The sequence below is a fragment of the Dromaius novaehollandiae genome, chromosome 9 (genome assembly GCF_036370855.1).
Source record: "Dromaius novaehollandiae isolate bDroNov1 chromosome 9, bDroNov1.hap1, whole genome shotgun sequence".
In the NCBI taxonomy this organism is placed as follows: Eukaryota; Metazoa; Chordata; class Aves; order Casuariiformes; family Dromaiidae; genus Dromaius; species Dromaius novaehollandiae.
Window position 1 is genome coordinate 9,795,739 of NC_088106.1, and position 20,634 is coordinate 9,816,372.

The 20,634-nt window shown below is 37.2% G+C and overlaps 1 protein-coding gene across 1 annotated transcript in view; it reads left to right on the forward strand.

The window, feature by feature from the left end:
- The window catches only part of PIK3CA (phosphatidylinositol-4,5-bisphosphate 3-kinase catalytic subunit alpha), a 48,031-nt gene extending 30,543 nt beyond the window's left edge, over nucleotides 1-17,488 (forward strand). The window contains exons 10-21 of the mRNA XM_064516637.1: nucleotides 792-916; nucleotides 1,287-1,368; nucleotides 1,879-2,043; nucleotides 2,651-2,754; nucleotides 4,020-4,191; nucleotides 4,550-4,656; nucleotides 5,069-5,190; nucleotides 5,865-5,943; nucleotides 7,835-8,005; nucleotides 8,519-8,636; nucleotides 8,796-8,947; nucleotides 10,240-17,488. Of these exons, the coding sequence (XP_064372707.1) occupies nucleotides 792-916; nucleotides 1,287-1,368; nucleotides 1,879-2,043; nucleotides 2,651-2,754; nucleotides 4,020-4,191; nucleotides 4,550-4,656; nucleotides 5,069-5,190; nucleotides 5,865-5,943; nucleotides 7,835-8,005; nucleotides 8,519-8,636; nucleotides 8,796-8,947; nucleotides 10,240-10,510 (1,668 nt within the window). The 3' untranslated portion in view covers nucleotides 10,511-17,488. The remainder of the gene's footprint in view (nucleotides 1-791; nucleotides 917-1,286; nucleotides 1,369-1,878; nucleotides 2,044-2,650; nucleotides 2,755-4,019; nucleotides 4,192-4,549; nucleotides 4,657-5,068; nucleotides 5,191-5,864; nucleotides 5,944-7,834; nucleotides 8,006-8,518; nucleotides 8,637-8,795; nucleotides 8,948-10,239) is intronic.
- Nucleotides 17,489-20,634: the final 3,146 nt, after the last annotated feature.

Consider the following 20,634-nt stretch of genomic DNA (forward strand, 5'->3'; position numbering starts at 1 on the left):
GATTCCTGTTTTGGTTTTTTTTGTTTGTTTTCAGCATCTGTTGGTTCTGTAGTTGAAACACTAGGAACTGCATCATTTAATACGTTGCTTTGTAAAAACAAACACATTACATGAACTAAGAGATGAAAGTTATAGGAGAGAAACTGAACTTGGCACATGGGCCATGAAAAGTCAAATAGATTTAGTTTTAAACTCTGCCATAGGTTTAAGCTGGTTCTAATAAATGAAATCTAAGATAAATTTAATTGCAGGGTGTACCAGTTCCCTAGGCTGTACTTCTGGGGGAATCTCTTAAGCTAATTCTGGATAATGTTTTCCAGTCTTCCTCTTTCATTGAGCTTTCCTGCAGCTTTCTATCTTTAAATCACCTAGTTTTTTCCCCCTCATGCTCTGCTTTACCGGTTCTGACCCTTTTTCTCCCCTTTCAGCAAATCTCAGTAATCTCAAAAATGGAGGCAGAAGTGACCCGTTTCACTTTGTGCTGTGCTAGGTGTTGTTATTCATTAGATGTCAACTGCTGCTATTTCTCCATGCAGCTGATTTGGTTGGAATATATCTCTTCTTGTCCCAGTAGTGACTAAAAGTGGTAGTAGAAATCAAATCCCTATAAAAGTCTTTCATCTTTCTCTTTTATTATTGCAAGTCCTCACTTCTATAGAGGAAATAGCAAGATAATGTTGCATGACATAGGCTATAAATGTTGCTGTGCTGTTAAAATACATTACTTCATGTAGGTTGTATGACAACAGAATGAAATGTGGAGGGGCTAATGTGCCTCTTTCTCTCTACAGAGTAACAGAATAGCTAGAGATAATGAATTAAGAGAAAGTGACAAGGAGCAACTGCGTGCTATATGTACACGAGATCCTCTGTCTGAAATCACTGAGCAAGAGAAGGACTTTCTTTGGAGCCACAGGTATTTTTAAAAAAAAAAAAAAAAAAAAAAGTCCTTATTGTCACAGTCAAACTTCATCCCAAATTTGTCATGTTTGTCTTGAGTTCTGCTCCCTTTTGTTTATTCTGTATTGTTGGGGTTAGTGCCTTAGAAAAGGCACTCGAAGCATGCAGTATTGTTTGAGTGAGTTCACAAGCCCATGGAGACAAAGCTGTTGAAGTAATTTGTTTCCCCCATTGCTATAGTCTTGCATGTATCCATGTACCACCTTATGATTTTAATGGGACTCCACAGACAAAGGAAGAAAAAAGTGCAAGACTGAAGGGATGTAGTAGGTAGTTATCAAACAAAATGACATTTTGTACATCTAAACTTCCTCTCTCTTTTACAGACACTATTGCGTAAATACCCCGGAAATTCTACCCAAATTGCTTTTATCTGTTAAATGGAATTCTAGAGATGAAGTAGCCCAGGTAAAACTTCTTCAGTGCTGTGTGTTAAGTTTGAAGAAGCTTTAAAATACATTTTTTTAAAGAAAACTTTTGGAACTTGAGGATAAGTTATGTGTGTACAATATGTTGAATGGAAAATTTAGATGATTCAAGTTGCCACTGTAGCTGGCTGATCAGCCTGTTTTTGTATGAAATCTTTTGTGTCTGGTCCAGAAAAGATCTGTAGTTCTTGTTCTTAAGCTCAGTCTGAGTCTCACATCTTTCTCTTGGTGGTATTGCTTGAATCCTTACTGTATTGCTGATTAGTCAGTTACAATTAAATGTAAGGTTTTGTTTTTTATTCTTTTTATAGTGGATAAAATAACAGAGTCAACTTGCAGCTAATACCAAGTTGTTTTAGAGGGGACTGCCAAGTAAGCTGCTTCTACTCGGAAGCAGTTTGTGTGTCTGGTGATACCTTTTAATGGGTCTGTATTACAGCTTATTCCTAATCAATGTAAATATGTGTGTGCCTGGACTTCTTGTCCACAGATGTACTGTTTGGTAAAAGATTGGCCTCCAATCAAGCCAGAGCAAGCAATGGAGCTTTTGGACTGTAATTATCCAGATCCAATGGTGCGAGCCTTTGCAGTTCGGTGTCTAGAGAAGTACTTGACAGATGACAAACTTTCACAATATTTAATCCAGCTAGTACAGGTAATCTTAACATACTTCAGTAAATTTGATGTCTTAGATATATCTGATAATAGCAGAGGTTTGGAAAAGAAAGTAAAAGCCAAGATGTAATGAAAAAGAGGTCATGAAAAGTATCTGCAAAATGTACTTGCACTACAGATAATATAGCAGGAGGAGCTCTGAACAATGAAACAGAGCTCGATTTTTGCAGTGCTGTGGTTTTTGTTGTAGATATCAAAAATGCCAAAATTCTGCAGAGATGCAGAACTGCTCTACTAACTTGGAACAGCAGCTATTCCAGCTGTCCTAATGTATGGCCAAGTATGAGCAGAAGTATCTTCTTAAAATTTTGAGCAAGTTGAGGCTAAAATACTTGGTATCAGTAAAGGAAGCATCAGATGCTAAGTTTCTGAAACACAGGCAACCTGTGCACTCTGTTAGCAGATATCATTCAAATCCTAACACATGTAAATATTAAAATACCAAGGTCAGTCATTCTGGATTAGGAAATTCTGTTTAAAACACAAGTTGTATTTTATTTAGTTGTCTTAATCTGTATATTGTTCATAGAAACAATAACATCTGTGGCTGATTTTTTTTATTATTATTTCTCTTTATCCTTGACTAGGTTCTGAAATATGAACAGTATTTAGATAATCAGCTTGTGAGATTTTTACTCAAGAAGGCACTGACCAATCAAAGGATAGGACACTTCTTCTTTTGGCATTTAAAGTAAGTTTAACGTCTTTTAAGTGGTGGTGGGATTCCTACAGGCTGTAAATGATAAATTGCTATAAAAGCTTGAAATATTAAATATCCCTTTTTTCTGAAAATGTTACCCCTTAAGCAATATACAAAAAACTCTAAGAGTCTGAATGCATAGTTTGGTAGTACAAGGCACCCCTTGCAGTTGCAAAAAATAATAGATAATTAATCTTGGATTTTTCTGTAATGGTGATTATGCTAAAAGCAGGGAGTCCAACTAAGATATCTGGAAGCTTCCTGTGTTGTTAGTTATTTATATCTTTGACAAATTTCTGCTGTTTAAACTTTATTTTTTATGCTAGGTCTCCTGTCAGTCTTTTTTAGAAAATTATTGCCAAAACAGTTATTTCTGAAATTAAGCCAAAAAGCTATTGGAAAATACATGTTTAAAAAAATGCCCAACTCTTCTGACTTTTCTATGGAAGGCTCTATCACCTTAATGCTTTGCAAACCGCCGAGGCCTACAGAGAGCCATCCAATTTGCGCAGGTGATAAGAGTTTGAAAAATTACAGTTCATACATGTTTATTAAAGACTTAGAGCTTGATAGTTATAATATGTCAAGGTTCCTTCCTTACCAAGTATAACTTAGCCTTTTATAGTTTCTGGTGTTGATGAGGCTGAGTATAAATCAGCCTACACCTTATTGGATTGTATCTAGTCTCATCTAAAAATGCTGCTCTTAGATGAGGTGTGGTCAGGCACAGAAATGGAAGCAAGGAATCTTTGTTGTGTTTTCAGTTTTCTACTTTTATTGGTACTTGTCAAGGGTAATACAAGAAGCTGCCTGATTAACATGCATGAGGGGACGAATTTTAGGACTGTAGGAAGACTGAGAGTAGGTAAGAACAAGGAAGCTCAAGGGACCACAGACTGGGATTAGCTAAATGAGACAAGGAGAAAATGAGAGTTGAGCCTTGCTCTCAGCAAGAAACCTCGAGCTTGACCTGGAGTCTCTGAGAAGCACAGGTTTTGAATAAAGGCAAGTAGTAGAGAAGAATAGGATGGGCAGTAGAAGGAAAAAGCCTGCAAACTGTGCTGAATGAGTTGGAAGGGGTCCTGAAGCCTGGTCAGTCCAGTTAAAATAAGATGAGTTGCAGGAGGTCAACATGAGTTACCTATGTGAGAAGGACCCATAAGCAACCTTCAGAAAGAGGTTACAGGTATAGCTTCATTCTGGCACCTCTAAGTGGTCTTGTGTTTAAGCTGTAACTGTTCTTCCTCTCTGTGTAGGTCTGAAATGCACAATAAAACTGTAAGTCAGAGGTTTGGTTTACTTCTGGAGTCCTATTGTCGAGCGTGTGGAATGTACCTAAAGCATCTGAGCAGGCAGGTGGAGGCTATGGAGAAGTTGATTAACCTCACAGATATTCTCAAGCAGGAAAAAAAAGATGAGACCCAGAAGGTATTATAAGCTGTCCACATACCAAAACTGTTGCTCTTGAGTAGTAGGAATTACCAGAACTGTTTTATTTGGTCAACTAGAACAGTATGAATACTGTTCACTTCAGTAGATAGTATGTTATCTTAGAGATAGTATGATATCTTAGAAGCTGTAATATTTTCTGTGTTCACTGCCATTGTGTACTACTTAAGGCAATAAAACTAAAGTTAATGGTTTCAATTTGAGTAATATGTGGCTAAGTGGAGTTGCTTTTGTTGGCACTGCACAAAACCATGCTTTAACCAAAGCTGAAATCTAATACTTGCCTTCGCTTACATGTAACCAGTGTTTTCAAAACCTGAATGTGATTATTTATCAGGTGCAGATGAAGTTTCTTGTTGAACAAATGAGGCGACCAGATTTTATGGATGCTTTACAAGGCTTTATCTCTCCTCTTAATCCTGCTCATCAACTGGGAAATCTTCGGTACGGTCATCTTTTTTTGAAATTTGTTCAGTTATTTAAATTGTAGCAGATTAGTTTGTAAAGAGTGAAGCAGTTCCAGTGTAATGCTTTAACAGACTAGAGAGCAATACTGTTTTTCTGTAAGGTGACATGAACTGCAGTCCTTTTTCTATTTGTAAAGAACACACAGCACCAAAGGAAAATTTACGATATAGCCAGGTCTTCTACTGGGTTTAGCAGATGAGTAGCGTTGCACTTGCTTTCAATCTGGAATTTAAAATGGTAAGTGGTTGATTGTGGGTTACTCATGCATCTGTAATTTGATACTAGTTCAAAGAGTTGGAAGGAAACAGGGAGAATATAGTCATACTACAGAAACATGTATGAGAAAGAAATTATGCCTATTTCATACAAATCTTATCTCTTTTGTTAGGCTGGAGGAGTGCAGGATAATGTCATCTGCAAAAAGGCCCCTATGGTTGAACTGGGAAAACCCAGATATTATGTCTGAATTGTTATTTCAGAACAATGAGATAATCTTTAAAAATGGAGATGGTAAGGAAAAAGAAGTGTATTCCAAATGCTGCATGTTTCTTTCAATACTTATTTTCCTAGCTTACTCTCTAGTATTTTTTCTAAGCATATGAAATACATTTATTGAAGAAATTAAAATCACTTGGCTCAGATGATTTTTTTTTTAATTTTCCAGAGAAATTAAGCATGAACAAATAAATACTTATCTCAAAGGCATGTAGAAATTGTGTATGTCCCAAGATGCTTTTTGTGGGTTTTGTTGTTTTTTTTAAACTTCTTAAAATCTGTTTTCGATGTGCTATTTTTCATATGAAAAGTATGTGAATTTTCACCTGCCTGATTTTTTTCTATAAGATCAGTTTATGGAGTTGGGACATGTTATTTAATACTTTGTTTTCATATATGAAAATGTCTTCAAGATACTGGAGTGGTATAATATAGATGGTTGACATGGCAATTCTATTCTCATATATTTTTAAACAACTTTGAAATCACTACTACAAATTTATATTCATTCTCAGCTATTTAAATCTACTTTTCTTTCTTATTGTTTGAGAGAACAAAACCTACACTAAATTAGGCAAGCCTTGCTTTCTTTAGAAATACTTTGTGGGGAGGAAATAAAATAGATGTTACAAAGTGCTATTGTTCTGACATTATGAAACTTGCAATCTCTATGTATTTGACTATTCCAGACTTGCGTCAGGACATGCTGACACTTCAGATCATTAGAATTATGGAAAACATCTGGCAAAATCAGGGTCTTGATCTTCGGTAAGCATTCTAAAGTAATGCTTTTCTTAATGTTTTTTGCGTTGTTTTGTTACTAGAGATTACTTTTGTACTCTCAAGGATAATAAATATAATGAAACAAATAGGTATGTTTGTACATGTTAAAGCAATTTTTAAAACCTTCAGATAGCAAAACTCCTGGTTTCTGTGAAGTAAAGGTCCTATTTGAAAAACACTTTAGGATCGTTCAGGTCACTTAATGTGGGGGATCTGTATACCAGGGATGGCTACAAGAGCTAACATTTAGTAGCCACTCTATCGGCTGCTGACCATATCTCTAGGATTTGCTTTGGACAACTCGCCACACTCACAACCCTGCTGTCGAGCAATGACTGGCATAATTCTGCTCCCTCTTGTCCTGTGGCCTGTCTTAAACATACAGATCTTTCATGCCCTTTTGTCTCTAATAAACCCTGTAAACCTAAGCAAGCTTCACCCGTTGTACTTTAGTTCTTTTACTACCTCCTTCTTGTAAACTAGCTGCAAAGCCTGTGCCCTCAGTTAAAGTTTTAGGACTGGTGAGAGCTTCAGGTTTGTAGAAGAATGCCCTCTTTGTAGTTGGGATCTTCATTTTGGTAAGCAAAGTAGGTACTATCCAGTCTGATAGGCATGAAGTTCCTCCACTTCAAAATAGTCTGTGGACATAGCTGCTGCAGAATACCATTCAGTATAAACTAGTCCACTTTTGGAAAACTGAGGCTGGCTAGGTAATGCTTCCAAATGTGTTTGCTGTACGGTCATTTTTTTTGGAGGAGAAGGAGGTGTAACAAAGCTGCCTCTGCACTGTGGAACCAAGTATGTTCCACAATGCACCCAACAACAGTGCTCATCCCCTCATCATCTAGACCAAAGGCCCCATTGGTCTGCATCATCTCTTTTGCTTGTGAGTGATTGCTTTGTCTCTAATATTGTGATGGGTGACAGAATTCTGGCTTTGTCCAAGAACGTGGTTTGCAGAGTCACGGTGCACAGCACCCTTCTGTCTGGAAGAACAGCCAGCTGTTCAGATCTGCAAAATTACATCCTCTCTTACCTCTGGCCACCATTGTTTTTAAAGAGGCAACATGGATATTCAGAAGAGAAGCTGAATGGGTATGGTGCAAGTGACAGACTGATTTAAAACAAAACAAAAAAAGAAGTACCATCTCCCAGCTGTCCCTCTGCTAAGCTGAAATGAGCATGCAGATGAGGCAGCTGGGAGCATCTGAACCTTGAGCAACCTACAGATTAACAGTGGAAAAAAGAAAATAAAGATCTAGAAGTTGTGCCTCTTCCCACTAGCAAACTCTCTTTGCTAAGGCCACTAAACTGTCTCAGTGGGCCCTTGTTAGGGTGCAGAAAGTCTTTTTTGCTAGGAGTCCAAAGTTGATGCTACATCCTTAAGAACACAGACTGGCCTCACTATTTTTCTTTGACCTCCAAATCAGACCTTTATCCCAAAATGTAATAGTAAATAGATATATGTACTTTTAGCACTGGAAGATTAACTGTTGTTACACCAAAGTGGACACCAAAGTTACACCAGTGTACACACTGTGCTGGTGTTCCATAGATTCTTAGGTCTAATACAAAACCTCAATAGTTTTTTCTGTTCTATTTTTCTTAGTATCACAACTTGGATATTTCAGCATACCTAGAGAGATGCTTTCCTCTGTAGGAATGACACTTTCAGCCTACAAAGGAAACTTCTTTTCCACAAGACCAATGATAATACACCTATAAAACATTAAAACAGATTTTCATATCCTAAAATCAGTAATGGATGGCACTTATCAGATAAGGATTATTAAACATGCCTGCTAGTTGGGTTCTGTGCTATTAACATGCTGGCTGTCTTAAAACCTGCCCTATAAAAATTAACGTTCTCTTTCAGGATGTTGCCTTATGGTTGTTTGTCTATTGGTGACTGCGTGGGACTTATCGAGGTAGTGAGGAGCTCTCATACGATCATGCAGATTCAGTGTAAAGGAGGCTTAAAGGGCGCATTGCAGTTCAACAGCCATACATTACATCAGTGGCTCAAGGACAAGAACAAAGGAGAAATGTGAGATTTTCTGTTGTTTGTTTTCCTATTCATTTACTCTTTTTGATGGAAGCTTCAAGAGAACTGAAGTTCAAGTGGGAAATTATGTCCGTCTGTATTTTTACCTGCTGTCTTGGTCTAGTACTCCTGCTTGTAGCTCTTTTAATGAGTTTGAGTTTGTTGTGTGACTTCTTAGTAAAGCTGTAGTTGGAGGTAGAGGAATTATTACGATACAGCTGAAGTCTGTATTTTAGCAGTAGCTCATCAAAATGAAAACTCCTGCCTGTCTTCAAAAGAAGGACAGTTTCTTTAATGGCTAGTTGGCTGTTCTGTGATCTAACTGTAAATACTTCTGTTTTTACAGTATGCTGAATTTCTTCCTTACTTTGTGTGGTTCAGTGATACAGCTCAAACTCTTTACTTCATTGAGTGAAGATAGTCGAAGCTGGTCCCTCTCTAAAAAGATGTTCTTTCTGCACTTCGGTAGTATTAGAATATCTGTAGGAAAATATCTCCTTTGTTTGTTTTCAATAGGTATGATGCAGCTATTGACTTGTTTACACGTTCTTGTGCCGGCTACTGTGTTGCTACCTTTATACTGGGCATTGGTGATCGCCACAATAGTAACATCATGGTGAAAGATGATGGACAAGTAAGATACTTTTTTGCAAGAGCATAGGCTAATGTCATCTCTCACTTTGATAGGAGTTTGTTTAAAAGATCCATCCAAATTAAAACTAAATGAGCAAATTTTACTGTGATATTTAAACAAGGAATTATTAATTTTAATACACCTTTCTGTCTTTCCAAGCTGTTTCACATTGATTTTGGGCACTTCCTCGACCACAAGAAGAAAAAATTTGGTTATAAAAGAGAACGTGTGCCATTTGTCTTAACACAAGACTTTTTAATAGTGATTAGTAAAGGAGCCCAAGAATGTACCAAAACAAGGGAGTTCGAAAGGTGAGCCTTTTTTTATTAAGCATCTAACTTTCAGAGTATTTTGTACCTCAAATGACCTTTAACGGTGACATTTAATAATTAGACCCCTTAACTGAAAAGTATTATTTGAATTGGGTTGTAATGGTTATGTTGTAATTCTTTAGTTGAAGATTAGCCGTTCACTTGTAAATCAGCAGGTGATCTTTATATAATGTCATAGCACTTACACAGCCTCCGTTTCATAAGACCTATCTCACTTCAGCTTTGCACGGTTGGCACACATGTGAATAAAGATATATTTTAAAAAGGCTGAACTCTTTTGTATTAATGCTTAAAACAAAATCCCCTTTGGATAGTGTAACTACACAAACTGAGAATTTTTAAGTGTCAGGCGTGCTCACCAACGTCACCCCTGCATGCCAGGGACCCTTGTTGGTCACTTGACAATGCTTCTCTCTCCTGTGGCCCCTGTGATGTCAGCTCGCCAACTGGCCTGTCTCATTTGTGACATTCTGCAGAATGTGCTAAGAAAGGAGAACTGAAAATATTTTCCATTGCTTTAGTCTTTCCTATTACCTGTCTTTCCAGAGATCGACTTTGAGACATTCCAATTTTAATCTTAAATTCATTATGTCATATGGAAAAAAAGACAGTTTTTAAAATATCTTAATTATGTTGTCTGTTTGAATGCTGCAACAAAGCTTTGTTTGCATTTTTGCCTTAAACTGACTTGAGTTAGTGATTTCAGCATAAACTTGCATTCTCACCCAGTATTGTGCTATGCCCTGTCTTCAGCACGTACTAAGGAGCAACAGTTACTATTGGTATGCTACCTGTAAAACTACAGACCATGGGGAGAGCTGGTAACACAGAGCCAGGAGAGGAGGAAGTGTGTCTCAGTGTGTCTGTCACTGATGGTTACTAGGAAAGCGCTGTGCTTGCAGCAGTATGTCAGGAAACTTTCTTTGAAATCTGAATGTCCTCAAAATGTCAGTAACAGTAACTAAAATGAACTCCCATGAATGTGCTTGTTGAATACTTGCATGAACTGCAAATGAGTATTTAGGATAGAAAGCCTGTCTTCAATTTGACTGTATATTCTGTGTTAGTCTAACACTACTAAATCTTACAGAAATTAAGATAGACTAAGTTGGAAGATGAGAATATCTTTTTCCAGCAATGTTGTGGTATTTCTGTTAGAGTAAAAATGTCTAACTTTCTGGGTCTGGTTGCCTTACAATTTTTTTTGGAGGGTGAAAGAAATACACATCTAATAGGACAATAAACTGAGTCAATTCTTCTTTCTATTATAGGTTTCAGGAGATGTGTTATAAGGCTTATCTAGCAATTCGGCAACACGCCAATCTCTTCATAAATCTGTTCTCCATGATGCTTGGCTCCGGAATGCCAGAACTGCAGTCTTTTGATGATATTGCTTACATTCGAAAGACTCTTGCATTGGACAAAACTGAGCAGGAAGCTCTTGAGTACTTCATGAAGCAAATGAATGATGCTCACCATGGTGGCTGGACAACAAAAATGGACTGGATCTTCCACACAATAAAGCAACATGCCTTGAACTGAAATGAAAGCAAAGAAGACAAGAACTGATAGCCCACTTTGGGGGTACTGCACTGTTAAAACCTGTTAGCAGCAAAGACTGGTTGCATAGGAATTGCACAAACCACGAATGACATTAGAATTGACAGCAAGAAAAGAGTTGAACTGTTCAGACAATTGTCGAAAAATAATGTAAAACAGGGTTTCAGATAGCACTAAAATTGTACACTTCAAAATTAAGCTTTAGTATGATGTGTGACTTCATATTATGCCTTAAGCCCAAAAAGGTAAACTTGGAAGAATGTTTCCTTTTTTCATTTGCTAGGATAAATTAGAAGGAAAAAGAAAATAGTGCTAGCATGAAAAAGAGTCCATCATATATTACCTTAGATCTGGTACAACAGGTAAAGTCTATGCTGGATTGAGAAGAGTGGAAAGAGAACTCAAGTGACAGTGAATATTTTTTTTTTTTTTTAGATGCAGCATAGTTTAAAGGGAAGGAGTTTTAAGCTCAAAGATCTAAAAATAATAATGAGGGGACAGTGCCTTTTAAATGTGCTTGGAGGCGTTAACATATATGGGGTTTAGATGACCCTTTGATTTCTGGGTCTGTCATCTGCACAGTTTCTGAAAGCAGTAGGAAATAGGCCCATTCAATATGGTGTTTCTTCTGCTCAGTATTTCTAGGGGTGCAATTCATACCTTCACAAAGAAACTCTCGTCCCCATCATCCCAAAAAACTGACTAACCTGGAAACTGAACGGTCAGAATTGGGTTTAGTGCAACAAAGAGTTGTAGTGTTCATCTTAGGTTTGCTTTAATCTAACTTGAACTGAATAGATTTTTTTCATACATGTTTTCCAGAGCCTAAAGAAAGGTGAGTTATTAAAATTATTGAAAGATTATTTTTTTATAAAGGCTATTTATATAATAGGAACTATTATTAATATATATTCTTTATTTACATTATTTGTCCCATATTCACTCTCTTAATTTTGCAGCCCAGTTCTATCTGTCCAAGACTCCCGTTTCCATTAATGTCACTGAAGGTGACCAGATATACTCCTAGGACCAAATTCAACCCTAGTGAAAGAGGACACAAGTACCACTGAAGTAGTGGGAGACATACCCATTGATGCCGGAGGTGGCATTGGCCTAAGCCTCTTCAAAAAATTTTGGGCAATACTCTTCACATTACTGAAGTTATATGCTGGCTATTCGAGGAACATATGTTTAAACCCTCAATCTTTGGGTCCACCATTTCTCCTCTTTCTTCCTCCTTTGGAAGTGGTTGTTTAATCCAGTAACTAATACATCGGAAATAGTTGTTTAGATTTTCAATATGATAAATAAGCAGTTCAACATAGGGCAAATACGTTGGCTAGCTCACAGCATGTGGAGTTACCTAACGTTTTATAGCTTTGTCTGTTTTTTGTGTGTTTGTGTGTGTGTGTGCGTGTGTGTATAATATATACTTGTAAATCTAGTTGTTGTCCTCTAACACAATATGATGAGTGCAATCAATTAAATTGGCACCACTTTTTGAAACTATCCAGAGTACTGAGGATTTCAGATTGCCCTTATGCACAACTTCAGGTAGGACTGTTTTCCTAATTATTAAACAGGTTTTTTTAATTAGTGAAACCCATGATTCTGAGGGTGATATTTACCCCAACATTTTAAACTTGCTAGATCTGCAGCACTTGGAGTGAATTCCAAAGGTCCAGAGCTTTTGGGGGCTCAGCTCGTTCACTTGCGAACACACACAGGTGCCACTTAGTAAGTGCAATACCACATGTAATATAAAATATGCTGACAGCTGGTGTTAGATTAGCATATAAGTATATAAATAAACTGTACATTGTGCAGGCTGTACTGATGAGGTAATGACTGGTTGCCTTCATTTAGCAAAATGTAATATATTAAAAAAATGTGCAATCAATTACATTATGAAAGACTTAGGGGATTGTAAAGCCAAGACTTTGGTCTTTCAAGACACTTTCATAGTCAAGATCCTGCAGTTAATTACTGTACACACAGATACTTGACAGTGTTGGGGGGGGGGGAAACCTGCTTTTGTGACAATTACAAAAGTTCCAAGAATAGTACGGGGAATGTGAAGTTTTATTTCCTTAGTTCTACTAAATGTTTTGGAGTAGTCCAACAGACTTCCCGTTACTCTTTGTTGACTGTTACATATGCCTTTTTGCTCATATGAATTTTTTTCATTCCTGTTAACCTTGGTCATAGTTCCTAGAACACAGTTACCCTTGTATGTACTACTTTGCAGTCAACACACACCAATGTTTTAGCTCTCTTAAAACATGGCTTAGTTTCAGTTAGTTTAAATTCTGTTTCGTTCAAAATCTGAAACCCTGTTGGCTGTAATTCTTTAACAGTAAATTGTTACACAAATGCCACATTAAGTACTATATTATCCTTATTTACCTGGTATTGAAACAATGTTTTACTTTATGTAAGAGACAGTCAGCCTTTTTCAATCTGGACAGAAGGATCCACTCAAATTTACTGGATCTTATGAGCCCAACTTTTTTTGTACTGAGCCCTTTCCTAGCCATTTATTCTGTAAGTGGGGGTATAAGTGTCTTTCAGTTCAAGCATATAGTGTTTTGCACCCTTTTTGCACAAACTGAAAGGTATGAGGAATCAGGCTCTGTTTCTAAAAGTTACTGCAACTAAGTGCTGTGCACAAGCTGTAGAAGAAAGGAAACTTCTTAATGATGTAGATGCTACATGATTTGGGGTAATTATAGTGTTGAAAAAAAAGCAGTATGAGAATATCATGGGCTTTAAGCAACTGTTCTCACCATAACCAAGATGGGCATTTGAAAAAAACAATGTTTCAGCAGAAAAAAATCCTTTTTTTCAGGAAAGGAAAGCCAATGCATTTAACCCTAAGTACATTCTTCTGTTACACCAGTTCTGTGCTGATGTAACTTCCCTGAAGACAGTGGAGTTACTTAGATTGGTGTAAATGAGAGGATGTCATCTCTTGGTTTCAGAAGTAAGATCTGCTTGCAGACTGTGAAAGCACCTGTAACTGAGCTCTAGAGTTTTATAGAGATTGCTTGAAATTTAAATTTTTAATAATTTTTTTAAACTATTGACACTTAAAGGAGATTTGAAGATACTCCCTTTATTCTGAGAATCAGCTGCACAAAACGCTAAGTTTATTTTGAGTTTGAATTGAAGCTGAATACCTTCCTCCTGCAGAACTTGACAGGAGGCCAGAAGGAACAAGGAGCCCAGGACTGGGCCATACATTTTATTACAAAGCCATTAGGTAATGGTGATTTAGTGAAATACAACTTTTAAAACAGTAACTTTTTCAACTGTGAAGCTATGTTTGATTTAATGACGAAACAGGCTGCTGCTGATTAGTTTTTCAGGAAAATATATTCTTAGCTTTCCTAAAGGTGGCAGAAAAGGCGCCTGTATTGACTTACATATGCACGCTTTTCTGTTCTGAAGGAGTGCATTAGTAGTTTCTTCATAGGCTAAACACACTTTCAATATAATTTAAAAAAAAAAAAGCATCTAAATAAAACCAAAATTGTTAGTAGTTTGGCATCTTGTGGAAGAGATATAAGCCTGCATATTAAGGGCAATATAGAAATTACCAAGCATGTAGAAAACTTTGTGTGTGATGACCCTGCTGTTGGTGTTTTGGAGTTGTTGGGTTTTTTTTTTAACTTTCCTTTTTATGTAAAATGTTAAAAGCCCTATAGTGGTTAGTAGCCCATGTTTGTTAACAATTTGAAGGTATTTTCTTTGCTTTGTCATTTTATAACTAGCATGTTCCAGTGTTTATGCTGAATAATTGTGAACTCCTCCTGTTCTGCATGTCTGTACAGGTTGCAGACCTGGGCTGGACCCATTCAAAAAACAAAAATCAGAAAAGCCACTTGAAATTATTATTTTGTTGATGTCTTTGACATCCTCACAATACTTCAATTTAATGAAAATGGTGTGTTACTACAGAGGAAATTGTAATTTGCTGCTTCTAAGATTTTTTTTTCCTTAACTTCCATGTTTCTTTCTTTTGTTTTAGTTTTACTTGAATGGAAGAACCACCACACTTTTGTTTTTCTTTTTTTAAAATATTATATAGCTATGGAAATTGTGTTGCAGATTGTTGAATCCCAATTTAATTTTGCAATACACCTTTCGTACAAATAATGAATTTGTATCTTTTTTTCATGGTGAAACTTGTCTCAGTTTAGCTAAGGCTCTGTCTGTCCAAAATGTTGTGTAGCTCACTACACCTGCAGTTGATCATCTGGATTTTTTTACATCTATGTTAATTGAAGAAGTCAACTGGAACCTGGATATAAAAGGTTTATTTGGCCAGTGTACAATAACCAAATCTACAGCTGCTCAGAAATTCTGATTTTGCTTATGCTGATATAACACTGACTTCATTAGAATTACTCTGAATTTACAATAGCATAGGAAATCAGAATTAGACTACATCTGTATTAAAAGTCCCTGATTGTTTATTCATATGATTCAGTATAAAAGCTGTTCTCTTGAGAAGATGAATGTTTACTAGCTGCCCCATTAAACACTTGACAATTTATTTTGAAATCTTTATTAACTGGCCTTTTCCGCTTTCTAATTCAGGATTGCTGTGATCTTGTCTATAGTTACTTTTGTTTTTAAGACTTTCAGGACTTCTCTTGCTTGCTAGATTAAAGAAAGCTCTGTCCTCTTAAACTCTTTCATAGTATAAAGACTTGTGAAACCCCCACTCAGGAAGAGTAGTAGTTCTTAATACAGTATTTGCAGTACAGTATTCTTTTTTGACTTCTGAGCTTTATGGGACACACTTTTAAAAACGTGAGGTCTTCCTGTATTAGCACTCCTAACTCAAATCCAGAATTGGATCCCTCTGTCCCTATTTCTTCCCTCGCCCCACCCCCAAAGGGACATGCCTGTAGGATAAAAACAACATAAAATACTTGTCAGAGAAGATTAACGGAAGCAATGCTCTGCCTGTACCTTGAAGTTAGCTTTGTTGTTGGTTTGTATAAACGTGTCTTAAGTTTAAGTGTCCTTATTGCCACATCTGTATGTGATGCAATATTCATTCAGCATAAAGAAGGCCAAAAATACACCATTCTATCTTCACTCCCTCTGAAATTCTGGTGCTGATTCCCCAGTAGGTATAAGCTGGTTTAGGAACTGTTTTGTTCAGTGTAACTGTATAAATTTAGTTAGGAACCTGTTCCAGTATTTGAATTAACTATGGTTAAGCCTGACCTAATTCTATTGCTCAAGTTAGAGAGCCTACAGTGGAGCAGAAGCTGTATTTCCTAAGAATCTTACATCTGCTATTGTTCAGTTAATCCATGAGGGCCAAAACATGGATGTTCATAGCTGTAATCTCATTCTGCTTTGCTTTTTTGGTTTTAAGTATATTTAATTTCTTTACTAATAGTGTTGTATTTCCTGAATTATCAGCTGTCCCAGATTGTAGAAAGTTGTCTTACTGTTTCATTTGTGGAGGGGAGAAGAAGGGAGGAATAGATGAGTTCTCTTGCCTTACAGCCACTGTGGTCCAAATCTGTCATGTTTTGTTGTGAAGATAAATGTATAATTCATCTTTTAGGTGTATCATCCTTTTCCCTTTCCCCCTCCCACTCCTGCAAGTTTTAAATGTGAGTATTCAATATACACTATCAAAATCCACTTGCATTCTAAGAAATTCAGCATATGATAATGGTAGACAGAAGGATTCTAAAAATAATGTAGGGCTGCAGTCCATTTTCCCAGATTCTCATGCTTGAAGTTTTGAACATATTTCTGTCATTGCAACTGGCACCACAATTGCAAGAATTTTCACACAATCTCAGAATCATTGAGGTTGGAAAGCACCTCTGGAGATCAGCTGGTCCAACCTCCCTGCTCAAAGCAGCATCAACTACAGCAGGTTTCTTAGGGCCAAGTCTAGTCAAGTTTTGACTTATCTCTGGAAAGGAGAGTTCACAACTGCTCTGGGCAGCCTGTTCCAATGTTTGACCACACATTAAAAAAAATTTTTTTTCTTAATATTTGAATAGAATTTCCTCTATTTCATTTCCTCTTGTCCTTCCACTGGGCACCACTGAGAAGAGTCTTGTTCTGTTGTCTTTGCTCCCCACCATCAGGTGTTCATACACAATGATAAATTCCCTCTGAGCCTTCTCTTCTCCCAGCTGAACAGTCATGGCTTTCTCAGCCTCTCCTCATGTGTCAGATGCTTCAGTTCCTTAATCATCTTTGTGGCCCTTCACTGGACTTGCTCCAGTATGTCCATGTCTCTCTTGTACTGGGAAGCCCAGAACTGGACCTGTCACTCCAGATGGGTCTCACTAGTGCTGAGGAGAGGGGAAGGATCACCTCCCTTGACCTGTTGGTTGACGCTCTTCCTAATGCAGCCCAGGATGCACTTGGCATTTTGGATAAATAGAGCCCAGGAGGCTACCTTCTCTTGATGCCTCTATGTTACTTTGTTGAAGCTAGTGGTAGTTATGTGTCTGCATCAAGAAGGGAGTAAATGCCCACAAGTACCTGAAACATCTTTTTAAAAATGAGACAATTACCTTGAGATAACCACTAACTAGAGGGGGGGAAATGTTGCCATGTTTAGTTTGTGTCACTCTATGATAAAGTTCCTGTGGTATAATAGTTAGAAAGCAAGACATTTTTAGTAATAATGGGCCAAAAAAGTATTTAAGATACAGCAAGATGCATGTGTTGTCGTATTGAGTATAGTCTTGCAGTATCCTTTAAAAAAAGAAAAAAAAAAAAGAAATAAACTGTGTATCTTCTTTCCCTTCAGCTATGCTATTCAAATAACAAGAAAAGTTTGGCCTATATCCTATGACACTTTTTGTAGTTCATGTTCATCAAACTGTAAAAAGTCTGCTTTTTATTTAACTTTGCAGTCTGTATCACATGCTGTTTATTAAAGAACTACTTTTGTTTGTTTTTATCACACTTTTGAGTGTTAATGTATATACTGACAAGTAAATTAAAATAATATGGTTGGTACACTTGTGAATTCTGAAGTGAGAATTTAAGGAGTCTTCAATCTCAGAGGTATGATTTAGTGTTACAGCTCTGCTTTTCAAAAGGTTAAAGAAAGGAGATAGAAATTATGTGCATCGGTTAATTGAAGTGAAAAAAATCAGCTAGAAATAGGATTTGCATTATTTATGGGTGTAGTTAAATGGGAAGTCTTAGATGCATGTGGCGTTCATTCTTGTACAGGCTAATCCTCAAAATAAGCAACTTTTTTCAGATGTCTGTAAAAGCTGTGATAAGGCAGATATTTTTGAAGAGTTTCAGCTGAATGATTCAGTGGAGAGACTTTAAAATCTGTTTCGTTCTTGAAAAATATCCTTCGTCCTTTCATCACCAAAATTGTATTTAAAAAACTATAAGGCTACTTTAAAAAAAAAAACATATTTTGGAAATTACTCATTGGCAAATATAAGACCATGTAGTTGCAGTGGAAATGCCTAAGTCTTTTAGGGAACTTGCTGGACTCCTTTGGACTTTAACTGCTAACAAATCGTTATCATGTGAGGGATCATCATTGGATGCTTCATTTTGCTAGTTGTTTTGCTTTTTACATTTGGGGGAGCTACTGCTGCAGCTGGAAAGAGTTGTAACTACGGTGTGTGTGACTAGGATTGTAACCATGGTAAGTTCTTCCAGCAGCTCCTTTCGCAGTTTTGAACTGGTCCTCAAGAAAAAACTGCCTCCTGTTCAGAGGGGAGCTTGGATGTCCTGCAGAGAGCAGTTACACAAACATACATCATGAAATGTCAGCTATTCTAGGCACAAGCTGTGGAAATTCTGGCAAACAAGGACTAATACAGTGAACTCTTTTGAAGCTTGGGAGATGCTTGCAAGTGGTCTTGTGTGGTGTGCTTGTGGTAGTTTGTGTTACTGAAGAGACATTCTGCTGTCATCCAGCTGTGAGCAGAGGTAGTGTGAATAGTTGTAGCCCATACCAGGTGGAGCCTACTAGCCAACCAGTGATGAAGCATTACTCATGGATACTATAATGACAGAATTTACCCTCTGTAAGGAATACTGTCGGATTGCACTAAATTGTTACCCTGGTGCCTAAGAGGTGTTGAACTCCTGCAGACAGTTAGGAAAATAAATGTCACCTCTACTGTCGGAAGTCAAATGTCACATTACATAGCATGTAAGAGATTCTCTGTTTTAAGAGCAAGACAGGAGCTCATGTAAAAGAGATGTTTTGTCACGTGTAAGCCACAACTGGGTCATAAGCCTCCACAGTGTGAAAAACAGGATGAACTATATAAATTTGCTGTGTTGTTCCTACACTTTGTTTAAAAGGTGTGAAAATGTATGAGCTAAGCTCTGCATCTAGGAAGTGAATTGAATGAACAAGATTCAAAGCAGTTAAGACCTGCGGTTACAAGAAAATATAAAGAAATCTTCTTGAGATAGTCCAGTTATAGAAAATATAATGTCCATAGCCATCAAGTAATTTTGTTACATGTTTTGTGAGCAAATTAAGTTGGTTCCCCCCCCCCCCCCCGAAAGGGTGGTATAAGTATGCTTGGGGGGAGGGGGGGGGAAATACTGTAAGTTGTCTTCATTTAAAATAGCTTCTTCAAAGCTCCTGGCTCACAGTTTTCAAAGCAACCTCTGTTTGGCATTTATGATAGCGTGATTCCCATTCCTTTGCGCCATGAGATCATCCATTTCCCAGTTCAGCAATTTTCAATCAAAAACATTCTTCCCAAAATCTCTCTATTACTTTTTCCCAGGTTCCAGTTTCTGAACTCATCATCATCATCCTTCATGTCCATCCTGCTGGTTTATTTCTGTTCCAGTTCTTTCAAGATCTACCCATCCTCTCACTCTATATCCTCGTATATCTGACGCTTGTTTCATATTGTTCAGCCTGTTGATCCCTATTTTGTCATTACATGACCTAACAATCTGCTTTCTCTTCTTTTCCCTACCCAAGAACAGAAAAATTCAGGTTCGTATTCGGAAGACATTTACTGATACAAAAGCAGGTGTGGACCAGAACACTACACCTCCAAAAATATTTTCTCCTTTCGGAGGGAGGAGAAAGGGAACAGGGAGGGAACATTATACAAGAAGTACCTGAGAGATGCTGCATGCAACTGGAATGATTGGCAGCTTCTCGGTTCTGAATCCAGCCTAAGGACGAGCCTTGGCATACAGGAACATGGGAAACTGAGCACTGTACATGGGATGAGGACATGCAAAACAAGCATATTGGACACAGACATTTACTAAATCACCCATCATACTATGACTTTTGCATGTGCAAGAAACAGATACTTGGTATTACTGTGTATTCTTGTATAACGCTGTGTTTGAATGGACATATTCTGTATTGGCAAGGATTAACACTTGCAAGTAGCTGTGACCTCAACAGAATGCCATTCGCACTAGATTTTCCTAGGAGAATGTATAGCAAAATCAAACCCTTGGGCATAGGGTTAGAGATGTTATAGTAACAAAACTTAAGTGGTTTGAAAGAACACTTGAAAGCAACAGTTATGCAAACTGATACTGAGCTTCGCTGTGAAGCCAGAAAACAGATTCCAGAGGTGATAACAATGCTACAGAACATATTTCTGTTATGAGTGAGCTCATCTCCCTTTCCTTCTCTTTCTTGCCCTATTTTTTTTATCTTCCAGTATCCAGTGAAGACAATGTGAAAAACAGATAGTGTAAACAACGCATAGGATGTAACTTGTGTGTTTAGAAGGACTTAAAAGTATGTGCTTAATGCTCATAAAGGTTTAGACAGAATTTCTGTTCCCTTGATAAAATGAACCAGACTGCAAGTTTATAGGAATATAAGCTAACGATTTTACTATTGCTGCTGTTGTTCTGTATATAAGCTCCAGCAATATGGACTGCTGATCGTAGAAATAATGTGCCAGTCAAGTGTCTGTGAAATGTTCTACGTTGCAAAACTAGAATAGGTGATGAAACAGCCATTGGGTCTAGCCAAAAAATAATTGTCAGAAAATCAATGAGGGAAAACATGTTGAAGCTAAAGCACTGACTCAGTAGAGTTTGGTCTGCAAATGTCTGTTATTCTTCTTGCACTGTTA